Source organism: Podarcis cretensis, assembly GCF_951804945.1.
Source record: "Podarcis cretensis genome assembly, chromosome: 12".
In the NCBI taxonomy this organism is placed as follows: Eukaryota; Metazoa; Chordata; class Lepidosauria; order Squamata; family Lacertidae; genus Podarcis; species Podarcis cretensis.
The window spans coordinates 22,292,042-22,308,778 of record NC_137181.1 but is presented as its reverse complement, the minus strand read 5'-3'; the positions used below and the strand labels follow the sequence as shown (position 1 = coordinate 22,308,778).

Below are 16,737 nucleotides of genomic sequence, written 5' to 3'. Positions count from 1 at the left end.
CTCCTCAGAGCTGCGTGGAGAGCAGAGCATGAGCCCAGGCTTCCCGCAGCTAAACTATGGTTTAGCATTATTCATGAAGCAAACCATTGTACATGAAGGCAGGCAGGATAAGGATTTTAAAACACCATGTGCTGCAGAAGTAGGGTACATTTTTTTTACTGTTGGCCACAGAAGAGGAAACCCAGTTCTAGACTGGCTGGGTTTCAAAGTCATAGTTTATAAAAGTGTGTGTTTTTTTCAGGAGGCAAAGAGTGGGAGACACTTACATTTAGATCTCTGAAGTACTCATTGTAGTCTAAAGCATAGCCCACCACAAATAAATTTGGAATTTCAAATCCATAATCTGGAAGAGAGAGAGGGCAAAATGTCTGTATTGTTAAAAATACAAACTCTGACACTTCCTTTATATAATAGTCCACTGACCTGGAAATTGTATACAAGAGCCAAATCTCAGTGTCTGTGAGTTTGAGGCTCTGAGATGGGAACACTTTACTGAAGCTGAAGCAGAGCTGTCTAGATGTACCCAATTAGGCTATATAAAGGATCACAATTCTGTCTAAAAGGAATCCTGTTAGCTAATATTGAGGGGGGGAAAGAAATATACAGCTTGCTAACTACAGCTCTTACCCAAACAGAGATATGTCCCCAGGGAAGTTAACTCCCAAATGATTTTTCTGACAGCTTCAAGGAACAATCAGCAGTTGTCTGCAGCTGGGATACAGTTGGACAACGTACGACTTTGAAGCCACAGTGTGTTGTATCTTGGCCAACGGACATGCTAAGGGCATTTGTTAAAAATGAGATTTATATACTGTCCTTCATTATAAGATCTCAGATCTCAGAATAAAATGCAGGGTGTTTCAAGGAACACCTACTGGGCAACTTTTAAACTTATCTGAAGCTGGTGTTAAAGTGCCACAATTTAACCCCAAACACTCTTGGAAACAGAAGCGTTGTGAAGGTTGCAAGGTCAAGCTTGTGATTCTTGACAGTGGCACAACTCTGAAATCGGTTTTAAAAGGTGGTCATTTCCCACGACATCTCTCATACATGTCTATAATGAAATAGGGACAGTGGAGGAGAAGCTGTCCCCCCCCAATTGATAGTTCTGATCAAGGTGGCACTTCCATTGTTTAGACGCTATTCCTAGCATCACTTTTGAACAACACCCCAAGGACTGGGTGTGTTACGTCTTGCCTATTTAATGAAAACAGGAACAATGGAACATTTTAGCTACTTCACAATCAGGAAGCAAAGAAAATCCACAGGAGAGCACTTACAGTCCGGTCTGTATCCATTAGGCTGAGATGTTCTTTTCACCAGCAAGCTATCATTAAATAAATAACAAAAATGTTTTTTTTTATTGTAAACATTTTTAAAAGCTGGGTTTGTTCACATAACTCCTGAACATTTTGGCTTGGTTGGATGTATTCTTCTGTCCCCATCTCTCATTTCCTAAAAGCCTGTACAACTTGCAACCTGCTAAGCCTGGTGCCCCTCTAAATGTTGTTGGACACCAACACCCAACAGCCATAGTCAGCTTGGCCAATGGACAAGGATGATGGGAGTTGTAGTCTAACAACATCTGGAGGGTATCATGTCCTAACGTTAAGCTGAACCACAGCCCAACAGCCATATATTATGGCCTCCCAGGTCAGATAATTGTACATCAAGCTCAATATTATCCACTATTTTGATTATGGTCCTTGCTTGAGAACCAACCCTATTCCCCGTTTTGACACTCCAAAGACAGGTAGCAAAAACAAGAGATACATTGAGCCTCTGATGGGTAACCATGCATGGCTGGTGAGGTCTGTTTAGCTTGGCAAACTCCCCACCTCACCCCAATTTCAGCAGAAGAGTAAATGAGTGCACTTCCCCTCCATCGGAGATGTCTGAAGACTCATCAAGGGCAAACCCAAAAGGATTTCCTTTCTCTTTCCCTTATCAGCTGAGTCAGCTGCCTCTGCCATGCTCCCACAGAGAAAGAGACAAGCTTCTGAACAGTAGCCTGCACAGTAGCCTCTACATGTTGTTGGATTACCATTCCCATCATTCCCGACCATTGACTGTGCTGGCTGTGGCTGATGGGACTAGTAGTCCAAAACATCTGGAGGGCATCACACTATCGAAGGCTGCTCCACCCATTGAGATGTGGTCCCTCCCAAATACTACACTTACCTTGCCACCTTGACCATCTTGGGCTTGCATTTTTCAATTTTGCTGAGGAGAGCTCTCATCGTTCTTCCGGTTCCAATGATATCCTTTGCAAAGCATAGAAGCATACAGCTGTAGAGTTGGAAGGGACCCCCGAGAGTCATCTAGTCTAACCCCCTGCAAATGAAGGAATCCTGCCCACAGCCCCTGAGTGGGCTCGAACCACCATCCTTCTGGTTAACAGCCAGACGCACAGACCCATTGCACCACAGGAGCACGAAAGGTAAAAGGAGGTCGGGGTGTGTGTGTGTGTGTGTGTGTGTGTGTGTGTGTGTGGAGTTGGGGCATTTATTTATTTATAAAAGTATTTATATGCTGTCTACTCATATAAAATATCACGGTGGTACACAACAATATGTGCAAGTACAATAAAACACCATTAAAGACTGCAAAATAATTTTCACAGGAAGCTGAAAGTGCAGTAAGAAGGAAGAAAGTTTAAACCAGCTGAGCCTTTGTAAGATGGGGGACAACTTAAAGTCTCCCTCCGAATGATCTCAGCGATCAAGCTGGGATATAAGGGCTTGTGTGAGCCTTAAGGCATCCTGGACCCAAGATGTTCAGGGCTTCGTATATTAACACAAGAGCCTTGAAACTGACCTGGTTAGCTAATAGCTGGAAAGTTCTGCAACATCAACACCATTTTATTATTTTAATTTCTGGGGGGGGGGGGAGGGGGAGGGGAGGAATTAGCCTCTTTTGGGTCTTTTTCATAGTCCAAAATAAAAGGTGTCACAGCCTTTAGCTAAACGGCTTTCGAAAAGCACTAGCAAGGTTTTTGTTGACTTCACGGGATTCTTTGTATATCTGCACCTACATACTAAGTGTTACAAGACGTACTGTACCCAAAAGGACCACCACCCATTTTAGCCAATCCAAATAGATGAACTTACCTCCACAATTAATACGTTCTGAAACACAAACAAACAAGGGGGAGAAAAAGAAATTTGGTTAGGCAGGAGAACAAAGTGAATCGACAGCAAACCACTAGCAGAACGGGAGTCCATGTTCTCTGGGTCTTCTCCAGGATGAGGTGGAAAAGGGAGATCTGATGATGGAGAGCTGCACGGGTGGCCCCGGCTAAGCCAACAAACCAAGTAGTGGGAGCAAGGAGAGTCTCTGTCCCTGGCAGACAACAAGGGGACCCTCCCTGCTTCTGCCCTATACCTGCAGCTCTGACCCAGTTCTTTCTTTCTTGCAGTGAGAGGTGACTTGGTCTCCTACCAGGGAAGGAGAGAGGGAAGAAAACGGGAATAGTTTCATTCCCACCAGCACAGCACACACACGCTGTATGCAGAACTTTGAAGGCCCAACCCCTGGCCTCTCCAGCTAAGAAACAACATGGCTAGGGAAGCGCCACTGCTTAGAGCTGTGTCATGAAAGAGCAGCCAACACATAGGGCTAGGTAGACCAATAGCTCAGTTCAGTATAACTGTTTCATACATAGGTCTGCCAACTGGCAAGCATTAAGAACGATGGCCTGGCAACTTTGTGTGTGTGTGTGTGTGTGTGTGTGTGTGTGTGTGTGTGTGATATTTACAGGGATTGGCAGGGGGTGAGAAACATGTGGCCAACCAGTTATTGTTGGACTCCAACTCCCATCCTTCCTGGCCGTTGGCCATGCTGACTGGGGCTGATGGGAACTGGAGTTCAACAGCATCAGGAGGACCACAGGTCCATCATCTCTGCCAGCAGGAAGATACACAGCTTCTAGGCAGGGCTCTGTTCCCTGAACCGCCAAATTCTTCTAGACTCTGTCTACGTTCCTGCTCCAATGTAAGCTACCAGGTTCTTGCATGTTGTATTTTTGGACTGACAGGCCTTTCCCAATGAGGTCCACCTGAGATCTTTCACTTTCCTCGGAAAGTTCTCCATAATTTTCAGGATGCCAGAACACAAGTATTGCTGAACCTGCTGTTATGTTGAGTCTCCATTTGCCTCTTCCATCTTCTCAGCCCCTCTCTCATGCAATCTTGGTGGTGAGTCCTGGAAGACCTGCTCCCGGCCTTGCATGCTTTCCCCATCTGGCTTAGGAGGGTGGGGCCCTGACTGACTCCAGCTGCAGAAGCTGAGACTGCTGAACAGATTCTTGGGTTGAGGAATTGTTTAGAGGATTGGGGGAGGAGGTGCTGTTATTGATATATATATTTTTTTGATACCTTTATTTTAATCTTATTATGATTTATGTGGAAATTGTTCAAGTTGGTTGTGAACTTTTTGAGGTATCATTTATTGCTTATTACTACTTTTGTTATGCTTGTAATGATGTACGTTTTTTCTTGTTGTAAGCAAGCTTGAACTATGGAAAGGTTGCATACAAATAAAATTAGGTATGTATGTATGTATGTATGTATGTATGTATGCCTGGACTTCTGATCTATCTTTGCACACCTAAACTCTCTTAAAGGAAATGCCTCATCTACAACAGTTCAGTTTTATTTCCGTATTTGCCAAAGGCCATAGCAGGAATGCAAAAATACAATACATTGAACAATTAATAACGGAACCTGTTATCTTGCAAGTGTTTTACAATGGACAAGAGGCAAGCCAACTCAAAATAGCATTACGAGATTTAGATAATGCTAAAGCATAAGTTGCTGAGCAGAGTAATATTCTTGACATCTGTTTGCTAACCCCCCAAAAAATCTATCTTTTGAAGGTCTGGCCACTATTTCCTTACTTGACAGCAGCTGGGGAAGAATTTTGTTTCTTATTTGATATGAGAACTGGGCAACTGAAAAGAGACTATACAAAATCCTCAAGATCCTGATGTACTCTGATTGACAATAGGCTTGTATTAGTCTTGCTAGAATGTCTCCAAGCAACTAGCTTCAGAACCTTACTGTGTACTTGAGATCTCCCAAATACTACTTAAACAATATTGAATAAATATTTAAATGCATTACTTTTATTGAACTGTCTTGGATGAGTGGGGAAAGTTAAGTCTTTGCTATTGCAAATTCTTAGGTGAACCATCTTCATCCCAATGTTTGCAGTTTTCTAAATCCTTCCTGTTTTACTTCTGTGGCTCTCCAGATGTTGGGATGACAACCTCAACTGCCCCTGACCACTGGCTCTGCTGGCTGATGGGAGTTGGTGCCCAACATCTGGAGGCTCCAGGTTACCCACCCCTGCTTGACCCACTCTATATCTCAGCCCTATAACGTAAGCCAGCAATACCATCTCAATATTACTGGTGGGGGTTTAAGAATGGCTCGTCAATGCGTTCTTCAAATGGTGCAAGCCCCTAAGCTTCTCAAGGCCAGGTAGTATGAGACATCCCTGAAAAGGAGGACCTCACATCATGAACAGTCCAAATGAAACCAGCACACACTTGCAGTGTATGGCATCAGTTAAAGTAAATTGTGACCTTGGAATGGCACAGTCCAACTTTCCATCGCTAACAGCCAAGAACCATCAGCACAAGGGTTATTTTGGTGGATCATCATCTTATCTATCATGCCATATGGAAGTCTTCAATTAACTACAGCTTCATCTCAAGCAAGAAAATATGGTTTCCAGCTCCACAACAAACCAGATGTTCATTCTGATGTTATTTAGATCCTAGCTTGTTTTAAACCTGATAATCCTGTCTTGAATAAAATGGGAAACTATGGCTAACAACTCCCTGGTTTAACTGCAGCATCCCATGAAAGGCAGAAGGGTCTGTGATCATACGTACAAGTTTATTCAATTCAGTATCTTGGCTCGTTAAACTGAGATAGGATCATTTGAATTAGGTCATTACCTTCCAAACCTGTTTACATGCTACTGATGTGACTTACACGGTGAAATGTGACCTGTAATTAGCTGCAAATACTCAAGCCATGAGATAATAATACTGCAATATTAGCAAATGGGGTAGGATTAGCTAATGAAATATTTCTAAAGAGAAACATAAAATTGTAGAGTTGGAAAGGACCACAAGGGTAGAGACATTAATACATAGCAGTGAATACTTCAGAAGTGGTTTTCTGTCTTCCAGATGGCCAGACATATATTTTCTATTCGTTTCAAGCTTCTTTCCACAGGAAATCAACCTGCAGCCAATGACAGGCTCATGTGCATCTGGTGATAATTCTTCTGCCATGTTGATAAACTAGAACTCTATTTCGGTAGTCCTCTAATAAATTTAATAACATGGCGCGTCCACGCTGTAAAGTTACACAATCTTAACTCGCCTGCCTTAACAAGTTTTACAGCAGATCGCTGCTGTTGACTTTGGTGAAAGAATTATATCCAAAGTCCTCTTCTCAACTCCACCCTGATGCCAGGCTTAGGCACCACTTGTTGAAACTCCTTGGGCTCCAAATGCCATAAATCCTTGAAAAAGGAGGCTGCTCTTGGCTAAACTTACAAGCAGTTCCTTGCTGGAGCACAGGAAGATGGTCTGATTCAGACATAACAACAAACCATGGTTTGTTACGGCAAGAACAAGAAGTGCAAGGTAAAGCCTCTGGCTGCAACTTGTAACATGAAGGACTGCCTTCTTCCATACAAGCCTTCTTGGATGTTGAGAAGCAAAAGCTTGTGGGGAGCGGGCAGTTGTACCGCTGGTTCTCCAGAAAGTGGATCCCTGATGCTTACCAGGAGGAAGAGAAGGGCGAGGCACCAGAGAGGTCAGGGCAGTGCAAACTGAATTATTCTGCAGAGACCCTTTTCTCTGTCCCAACAACTTCTGATGCATGTTTGGTGGGAACTCGAGAAAGGGCCTTCTTAGTAGCTGCAAACCAACCCTTGAGGAGACCAGGCTTTGTAATCATGAAGAGTGAACACCAACCATCTCTGTGTTAATCATTATATGGTATTAATTGTGCCAGCCTCTGACTCTCACAAATCTGGTTTTGCATTTACCTAGGGGGTGTTACTCTAATACTGCTTCATGAACAGCAAATCTGCTTGTGCTAGATTTGTGCCTGTTAAATGTAACTGGTTGCAACCCCCCCCCCCCAAAAAAAAGCATTCAAAATTTGCACAATAGACAGAAATCTCTTTTCTATTGTGGCATCTCTACCCTCGGAAAAGATGCACCCATTGAATTTTTATCTACCATTAAACTGTTAAATGTACAGGGTGCTGGTGGGCAAAAAGTGGCAGTCCCATATCTGAGAAGGCTATGTCATTGAGGCTATAAGATATATCCAAGAAGGCTGTGATGTTGAAGCTAGGGGCTAGCAAAATGAGAACATTTCCCTTTCTGTAAGGACACTGAAGGAGCAGAAATGACTTATTCATAATACAATATCAAGGAAATGGAACTGGAGTTGTTGCAGTTCCCGACATCCAAACTGAGGCCAGGGATCAGGCAGTTCAGCCATAACCATTTAATGGAGGATATACTTTCAATAAGATTAATATATATATGTTTATAAAATAATCAAGAGTGGTACGTGGCACCATGGAAAAATATACTGGCTTTGCTCCAGCCGAAGTTAGTTGCACTTTTCCAAATGAAACCTATCTGCAAACTTCAGTAGGACCCAAGTGTGACTAACTTAAGTCAGGATTGATCATAACATGTACAAAGGTAAACATGTACAACCAATAGGCTCTCAAAGCCAATTTTATATACATAAATTAATCTGTGATGTGACAGCAGTATGTTTTGGGGAAATGGTTGTGGAGGTTATCAATATAATATTTAAGCTGCAACGTACACCTAAATCTTCATTATATTGGCTTTAATAACACTGAAAGCATATCACCAATAAGGTTTCATGCAGCAGCACCTTATCAGTGAACATCAGCAAAATAGTCTGAAACTGAACACAGATAAAAGGGCAGTGAATAGCTGGATAACGTTTGAGATTTGATAGCTTTTTGTGTAATCAGCCGTGTACCAAAAACCAGGCTCAAAATAAAGCTTTGGAACTATGAGTCTGGTAATGAGCAATATAACCAGCTTACTGAATACAACCAAAATTGTTTTTGCCAAATGGATTTCATTTACAATTGTGTGGGGTGTCTTTACTGTTTCTTGTCTTGCCTCTGCATTTTATTTTTGCTGTTCATGTTTAAGCCATGCATTTTGTTTAATCCTTCCAGAGCCATTCAGATAATTCCACGTTCATTTTTACAAAAATCTGTACACCATGTTGTGTTGGGAGGTGGCTGGTTTTTTTAAATCACAGAATCAAGACACCAGGTGCAAGCCATGCCACCTCCTCACTCACAGCTCATCCTAGCACCGCAGTTCTACTAATAAACGAAAATGAGTCAGCAGATGAATCAACAGAGTGGGATGATACAGTCCAACACACACCAAAACTCACATCAGATATGGCTAGTTATATAAATCAGAAGAATTCACTTGATCGTATCTTCATAAATTGCTGTTCTGAAAAGGTTTTAGTGGGGTGGGGAGTTCCTAATAGTAGGTGGAGCATTGGAACAAAGAGCTACTCTGCATCACCTGCAGGTCCTACAGATGTGGCTGGACCCCAATTCCTGCCATCCTTGACAATTGGCCATGGTGGCTGGGCTGCTGGGAGTTGCAGTCCAATAACATATAAAAACAGGAGATTTGCTGCACAGTACTATACACCCATTTGCCTGGGGCAGGCCCTATAGGACTCTATGGCAGTTACTTCAGACTAGACATGGTTAAAGTTGCACTGTGAGGCTGCAATCCTGCACACACATATCAAAGAGTAAGCTCCGTTGAATACAGGCGACTTCTAAGTAAACAAAGGAACATTGGAAGATGCCTTATACAGAGTCAGACCATTGGGTCCATGCAGATCAGTACTGTTTGCATCGATTGGCAGCGGCTCTCAATAATTTCACACTGGGTACTCTCGCAGTTCTACCCGGCGATGCCAGGGTTGAACCCGAGGCCTTGGCCATGCTCAGCTGCTAAGACACAGCCCTTCACACAAAGAACAGCACTCACGTATTCTGTATGTTCTACAACTGTGAGCTAAGGGTTCTGCTAGCGCTACTTTAATGGTGTGTAGTAAATATCTGGTTAAGGGTGTCCCCCCCCCTCATGCCACTCTCTTAGGTATGGCAGAGTTCAATTTGCAAGAACCCCCCCCACACACACACACCATCCCTATATTTATCTCCTAATTCAAGAACATATGTCTATGCAGCCTAGATTGGTAAGAAGGATTAAAAAAGAGATAGAGAAAGAAATCTGAATCAGAACATCCAGCTCCATTGTGACAGCTCCAATAAGATCAGTAACCTTCATGCTGCTAATGATGAACAGAAGGCAGATGTTCCATGATGAAAGATGATACATGTGGGTCCTGCTGGCTATACAGTACCTCAAATTGATTCTCCCTTTCCCCAGTAGCATCCCTTTCTTTTTTTCTTTTTTTGGTTCTGCTTCAGAAGGTGTTGAGTCATCTCATTTGCTGCAGAAAATGTAACAATGCTAATTATATCTGCTGAGGGTAGGCAGGTAGTTGTCAGCTGCATGACAATAAGAGAGCCAGGCAAGGTGGGCTTTCGAGAGGTGGAAAGAATTCCGTCAGGAAACAGATTCCCTGCAATCAGAGCAGCCAGATGAAGCTGCCAACTTTCTCTCTCCTGGGCAATTGAACAGGGAAGCGAGGTTTATTTATTTTTTTACAGACCCTTCCTAAAATCTGGCATGCCTAATGGTGTCCTTCTCGTGCTCTTTGTTTGGGCACAGACTGGGCTCTTTTCTCCCCAAATAAGAACCATGTTTGCAGGCACTATTGTCATGGACTGGTTGGACACAGAGGAATGGTAGGAGGAACCAGCTGGGCAACCACCAAGGGAAGCAGGCTCAGATCCCGGGGAGGAGTGGTGGGAGAACAATGAGTGGTCAGAGGGAGAAGAGTGGGAAGAGGAGGTGTCAGAAGATGAGGAGGGAACAGGGTTCAGTGAGCTGGCAGAGTCTGTGGCAGAGAGCAGTCCAGAATCAGCATCAGAAGCTGAAGCAGGAGGGTGGGAGGAGAGAGGCCAAGAGGCAGAGATGAGTCAGGTTGGTGAAGAGTCACGGGTGTCTCCCTCTCCTACTGCAACAAGCTCCCCTCCCTGCTTGTCTCCCAGAATCAGAAGAGGCATGAAAAGGGCAGAGGAGAGGTTGGTGACATGGAGACCCAGTCTCTGGTTGCTTGGAAAAAAGCAATAGATTGCTGGTGAGGAGCAGCACTTAGGCAGCTGCAGGGAGGTGAAGACCTTCAGTCTCAGCAACTGCTTCATGTGACCAAGACCTACCAGAGATGAGTTGCTGGACTCATTAGGCCTGACACTCCTGTTTCTGCTAATGAAGAGTTAACTCCAGCTTGCACAGTGTGATTTACTGCTGGCTCACTCCAGACAACTAAAATGTATAGGTGGTTTTCATAGTTTAAAGGTTCACACTCCCTAAGTGGCATTCTCAAAAGGAGTCTGAATCCCTGGGTTCATATCAAATATTGGGAAAGCAGATAACTGGCTATCTGGCCAGGAACTGGCTGGGAGGAACTAGGATCCAGGATAGCTTGAGTCATTGACTAACCTTTGGAGGGGGCATTGTATATAAATGATGGCTGCAGATCTGGCACAGGAGGCCAGGAGCTCAAGCTAAAAGCTTTGCAAGTTGCAGTTCTAAGGCAGGGGTGGGGAACCTGTGGCCTTCCAGATGTTGTTGGGTTCCAAATCTAATCCCTAACCAATCCCTGGCTAGGGTTGTGAATTAAGAGTCCAACTATTTCTAGAGGGCCAGAAATTGCTGGAGGGCCAAAAAATCCCTGTGGCTGCCCTAAGGTTCACAGGGTGCTGGACTCCCAATTCCCATCAGTCCCAGCCAGCATGGCCAGCAGTCATGGATGATGGGAGTTGTAGTTTAGCAACATCTGGAAGGCCACAGCTTTCCCACCGCCACTCTTGCTGAGACTATTTCTTGCTGAGACTTTAGTAATGCTAAATATACATGTCAAGTAGTTTTACGCACATAAAAAGTGTGTTTTCTATGACTGTGCTCTACACAGGACATGTTTTTCCTTCATCAAATATAGCCACAAAGGGGCTGGGGGGCTGACTCAGCAAATAACACCTTCAGGGACAAATAACAGCGTTGGGGAGACAATTTAATGCAAGTAAATGGCATGGGAGGAAATAACTAAAGCAGATCCCAGGGGATGCTTTTGTTAAAAAATGTGCAATCTCCTAAGTGTGGTAGCTGAAACACACTACTAACCTAACTGTAGTTTGACCCCCAGCTTGGACAGGCAGTTACAGGTGAGGGGAACCTGTGGCCTTTTGGATGTTGTCGGACTCCAACTTCAACCAACGCCACCCAGCATGGTCAGTGGTCAGGGACCATGGGAACTGCAGTCCATCCCTCTCTTTCGTATTTGTATATTCACTGTTTTTTTGAGGGCATTTGGCTGGCACACTAGGAATGCCCCAGGGGGTCTCTTTCTCCACACTCTGGCAGTGTACTTTTGAAGTCTTGTTGACACCGAAGCTTTCTTGCTAACTGCTGACAACAAAACCCAGCAGGGTTCTTTTCTTTTGTAGCAAGTAGATCTTCAAAATTAACCTTTCAGGCACAAAACACCATACAGGTAGTTAATATTTAGCTCCATGCAGCTTTTGATTCCTTAATATATCTCAAAAGTTGGCTTAAAGCCTCTTTTTAGAAAATGGGGAAAAAGGGAAAGGTTTTCTGAAAAAGGATATTAAGCTTTATCTAATCCTGTCAGCTGGCATTATTCAAGTCATCTGTGAGCAAGGATGAAAATAAACACGTCGAGTTTATGAACCGCGTTCTGTTTGTGGCAGATTTTCAAAGGTTGCTCAATGTTGAACAGCGAGGATATTTATAATAAACCTGGTACATTTACATAATATTTGTAAGGAACACACGTAATGTCCTTAGTAAGACTGGTAGGCAGATGTGATGGGGGACTGGTGAGAACCTGCTAATTCAGCCTTGCAAGAAATTGCAACCTATGCTCTGTTCGCCAGCACTGCTAATGAAAATATGAAGGTTTATAAAATGGGGGGGTGGTGGTGGTTCACCTGTGGCCCTCCAAATGTCAGTCCTGGACTACTGGCTACACTGGCTGAGGATGATGGGAATCCCTCAACATCTGGAGACCACAGGTTAGCCACCCCTGGGCCAAATGGAGAGAATTGCTGCAGGTGTAGATTGCATAACAAGCTACAGCTGCTGAAATTCCCTCTTTTAGATCCAGGAAGGCTTGCCTCTTTTAACACTCAACACTGCAAACCTAAACACTGGTTCTGGTACTAACATACTAATCATGTAACAACTGACATAATACTGATGCACAATAATTCTCACAAACCATTTCTTATACCACCCGGCAACATATAAAAGAAAATCAGTTTGAGTTGCATTTTGCTATTTTAGACAGTACTGGCGACAATGGATGGTAGATAGCTTTTGTTAAATAAATCATGAAGTTATCATACAGTTCCTTCAAGAAGAGAAAAAGACACTGATATTTTGGTAATAGGACAGTTTATTAAAATGTAATTGATTAAAAGCCAGGTGATTAATTAACTAAAAGTCTTTAATCAGTTACCAGTCCTACTATTAACACAAGAGTAATTTCACTTGCAGTGTAAATTAATTTTAGTGGTTTCCTGCCCAAATTCATCCCGAGGCTTGCTGTTTTGATCACTTTCCCACACAGACCATCTGCCTAATGAAATAAAGTCATCCTTCCTCCTCAAGTGATTCAGCGTATAACTAGGCCTGGATTAAAAGAGTCTTGTCCTTGAACAAAAATATTTTATTTCCCCTTTTTTTAAACATCAGTATGTGCATGCAGAATGGGGGGAAATGAAAATAAATTGCTCATCAGCCTTCCAGCACATAAAAAGATTCAAACCATTGACAAGTCCCATGATTTACCATTGTCAAACCAAGGTGCTATTAAAAGGTTCAGGGCCAAAACAAGACAATTGCATTCAATTTGCCTTCGCCTTTGAAAACAGAAGCTGTGGGAGAGCAGGATATGGACGATGGTGTATTTTTTTTTGGGGGGGGGTGTTTAACCCTTCCCTCCTATGCTGTAGTCTCCTCTAAAGTGACCCATCCCATGTGGCCATTTGTGCTGGGTGAAAAGCTGTAATTGATGGTAGATTTACTCATGGGGAGAATAGCATGACTGCAGGATGGTTGGAAAGGGTTAACCTATTATAGTTAATAGAAGGCGGGGGGGGGGGCGCCTCCAGGCATATTAAATGCAATCACGCATTCCACATATTGTCTTTCTTTGGCCCTCTGAAACACAGGATTATATCTAAGCAAAACATTATTTCTAGCTGCAGCAATATTTCTAGAAGCAGCTATTTTGCCAGCTTGAGAAAAGAAAAAAAAAGAAGAAAAAAGGCTGTTGTTTAAATTAAATTGAGTGGACCCAAGTACAGTACTTGAAAGAACTGATTGAAATGGCCTTTATGCAGACTGGCTGCCTATGTTGAATCAAACATTTACTTTTCAAAAGCAGCTTCTTAGTTATCTAGTGACAGTTTATGACAATGTTCATGCCGGCTTATGTTGAAGCAGGGTACATAGTTGTTTTAACACGTGCAGGAAGATCTGTTGGGGTGGCAGGGAAGAATGCTCCAACTTACCTGGGTGTGAGCACTTCAGAATGCAATGGCACTTAGACATGCACCGGACTGAGCTGTGAACACTCTGTGACAGGTGAGGAACTTGTAGTCCTCCAGATTTTATTGGACTGCAACTCCCATCATCACCAACCTGCTGTCAGGAATCATGGGAGGTGCAGTCCAACAGTATCTGGAGGGCCGCAGACTAGCCAACCCTGGGTTAGCACTTCAGTTTTGCTTCTGCAGAATCCTGGCTTGCTGTGATATACAAACCGGAGACTGTGGTTTATCACAAACCCCATAACCCATGGCTTGGAACTGGCTTGTGTAGAAGCTCATCACAGCTTGTGGTAAACTGTTATCTCTGGTTAGCATGCCATGACGAGCCAGGAGTCTCTGAAAGCGAAACTAAAGGCTATCAAATTTCTCCACCTGGCTGTGCAAGTCCACTTCAGGCATGTAGTGCTAATGACAATTTACTATTATGTGTAGACAATGTCTTTTCCTCCAGGATGTGGGGGCTAGAATCCTTTTCGGGATATTTATCAGTAGCTCACATGTTCACTGTCAATAATATCCAGTTACTATTTAGCTCTGATAGTAGTTGTGGACCCAGCTGCGATCCTGGTCATGCTGAAACCAAGGTGAATGTTTCTCTTTGCCCTGACTTTCTCGGAGAAGGTAATTATTAGCATCATGCTTCTTTTGCTTCTCTCTAGGTTTTGTTATTGCCCTAATCATGCTATCTTTGAATCTCGGTATTAGTCCGATCCGGGTGTCATAATGGCCTCGTTTTATTTAAAAATCTTACAAACCTTTCCAGCCAGCTTTGAGAAGTCATCTCCCCCTATGATCTGTGTATCTTGCATAGACTGGTCATTCTGAAAAATAAAAGTAGATCATATTTTACTTGCACTCTTAACTTTGACAAATATCTTCATCCCTTATGTGTTGACTGTGAGCTAGTACCCAAAAAGGGCCCACAGACCAATCTCAGTGAAACCTATTTCTATAGAACTGATTCATTTATTGTCTAATATTATATATCACTCAGGGCAACTAACAACTATCCGTAAAGGTAAAGGGACCCCTGACAATTGGGTCCAATCGCAGCTGACTCTGGGGTTGCGGTGCTCATCTCAATTTATTGGCCGAGGGAGCTGGCGTACAGCTTCCGGGTCATGTGGCCAGCATGACTAAGCTGCTTCTGGTGAACCAGAGCAGCGCACGGAAACGCCGTTTACCTTCCTGCCGGAGCGGTACATATTTATCTACTTGTACTTTGACATGCTTTCAAACTGCTAGGTTGGGAGGAGCAAGGACCGAGCAATGGGAGCTCACCCCGTCGCAGGGATTCGAACCGCAACCTTCTGATTGGCAAGTCCTAGGCTCTGTGAATTAACCCACAGCGCCACCTGCATCCCAACAACTATCCTTAAGACTAGATAAATATGCAAAACCATGAAATAGAAATAAAGGTTACAATAAATCCATACCAGCAATATACTCTCAGTAGCAGTGTGCAATTAATCACCAAATGACTGGCAATATATACTATGACTGTAGTGGACGGTCTAATCTCAGGGAAACTTTTTTTTTGGGGGGGGGAGTTTTCAGGTTCCTATTGGACTATTGATTACTGTATTATGTAAACTACCCTAGAAGTTTTATTGAACAGAGGTCTATAACTGAAATTAATAAGAGTGAGGAAAACAGAACACCCTACAGCTGCAGAAAAAGATGTATTTTCTCTAACATTTCCAAACTAGGAAAAGTGTGTGTGTCCGGGTAAAACCACCAATAAGACATCTGTTTTGGAAACAAGACTCTTCTAGACCTACAGAGTAATTAATAGTTGTAATAAACAAACAAGCAAAGGGTCTTTTGTTTACTTTAAAAAAATAAAATGATAAAATCCCTTTCAAAGACTTTGTAGTATACTTCCTTTGCATTTTAACACTCTTGGCTGCGGCAAGAACTCAGGTGCTGGCAAAGAACTGCAAAAGTGAATCCAAGAGTCTTTCAAAGTGCAGGATTATACTATCCAATAAGAGAAGTTAAGGATTGTATAGCTGTGAACTGGCAGCTACTGGGGAAACTGCTATGTAATTCTTGTGACCATATTTGCAATTCCTGCCAAAGCAGAAGAATATTTCGCCACAATGGAAGGAACAGATGTGCAAATGAAATCAAAGCAAATGCCTGTGTATTGCATTAGCTGCCTTTCATAAGTGACATTATATGAGTAGCTTTAATATGTTGTTGCATATCATCCATAAGTCCATCAGCGCTGCTTGATACTCTTTTCTTGTGTGATTTCAATGGGTGAAATCCAATGTTGCTGTTCTGCTTGTCTTATAATCCAGTGGAGGTGTATGAATAAGAGAAAGAGGTAATTTTCTGCAATTCCCTCTCTCCCCTGAAGCCCCCACCCTACCTTCCATGTTCTCCCCTGAAGCCCCCAACCCTCTGGAGCAGATTTTCATGGAGCTGAGAGGGCTGCAGCAAGAATTGGGGGTGGGGTGGGGAATGTCTCCCTTTCTCACATGTTAGTGGGCACCTCTACTGGATCAAAAGTAGCAACACTGAATTCCACTCTCTATATTAATATTTTTTCCCCTCTTTTCAGTGGTGACCCGCTAGTTAAAGAATTCCCTCCTCAGTGAACTGAACCACGCCTCTTCTATGCAAAGCTTTAAGCATACCTTAAAGTGTTCCAAACTGGTTTTTCCTTAACTGTTTTAAATTTGAAACTGCTAATTTCATTTACAGTTGTCTTATGCTATGTTTTTGAACTATTTCTGCTTGTGCTTTAACTCAGATTCAAAAAAATTTTGCCGAGCCTCCCACATTTTTATTGTTACTGATGCAACAAATACAAAATTTATTAAATATATAAACAAAAATAAAACAATCTTAGTAGAAACTAAAAAGCTCTTGGACAGATTACACGGATACAATAAAGTTAGT

General features: G+C 42.9%; 1 protein-coding gene across 2 annotated transcripts in view; it reads right to left on the bottom strand.

The window, feature by feature from the left end:
- Positions 1 to 16,737, bottom strand: part of PRTFDC1 (phosphoribosyl transferase domain containing 1) — a gene marked incomplete at its 3' end in the record, with an annotated part of 49,955 nt that overhangs the window by 5,254 nt on the left and 27,964 nt on the right. For both annotated transcript variants that reach the window (XM_079948155.1, XM_079948154.1), the window contains exons 4-8: positions 14,583 to 14,648; positions 3,111 to 3,128; positions 2,182 to 2,264; positions 1,281 to 1,327; positions 267 to 343 (exon numbers count right to left, since the gene is read on the bottom strand). In XM_079948155.1, coding sequence (XP_079804281.1) covers positions 267 to 343; positions 1,281 to 1,327; positions 2,182 to 2,264; positions 3,111 to 3,128; positions 14,583 to 14,648 — 291 coding nt within the window. The remainder of the gene's footprint in view (positions 1 to 266; positions 344 to 1,280; positions 1,328 to 2,181; positions 2,265 to 3,110; positions 3,129 to 14,582; positions 14,649 to 16,737) is intronic.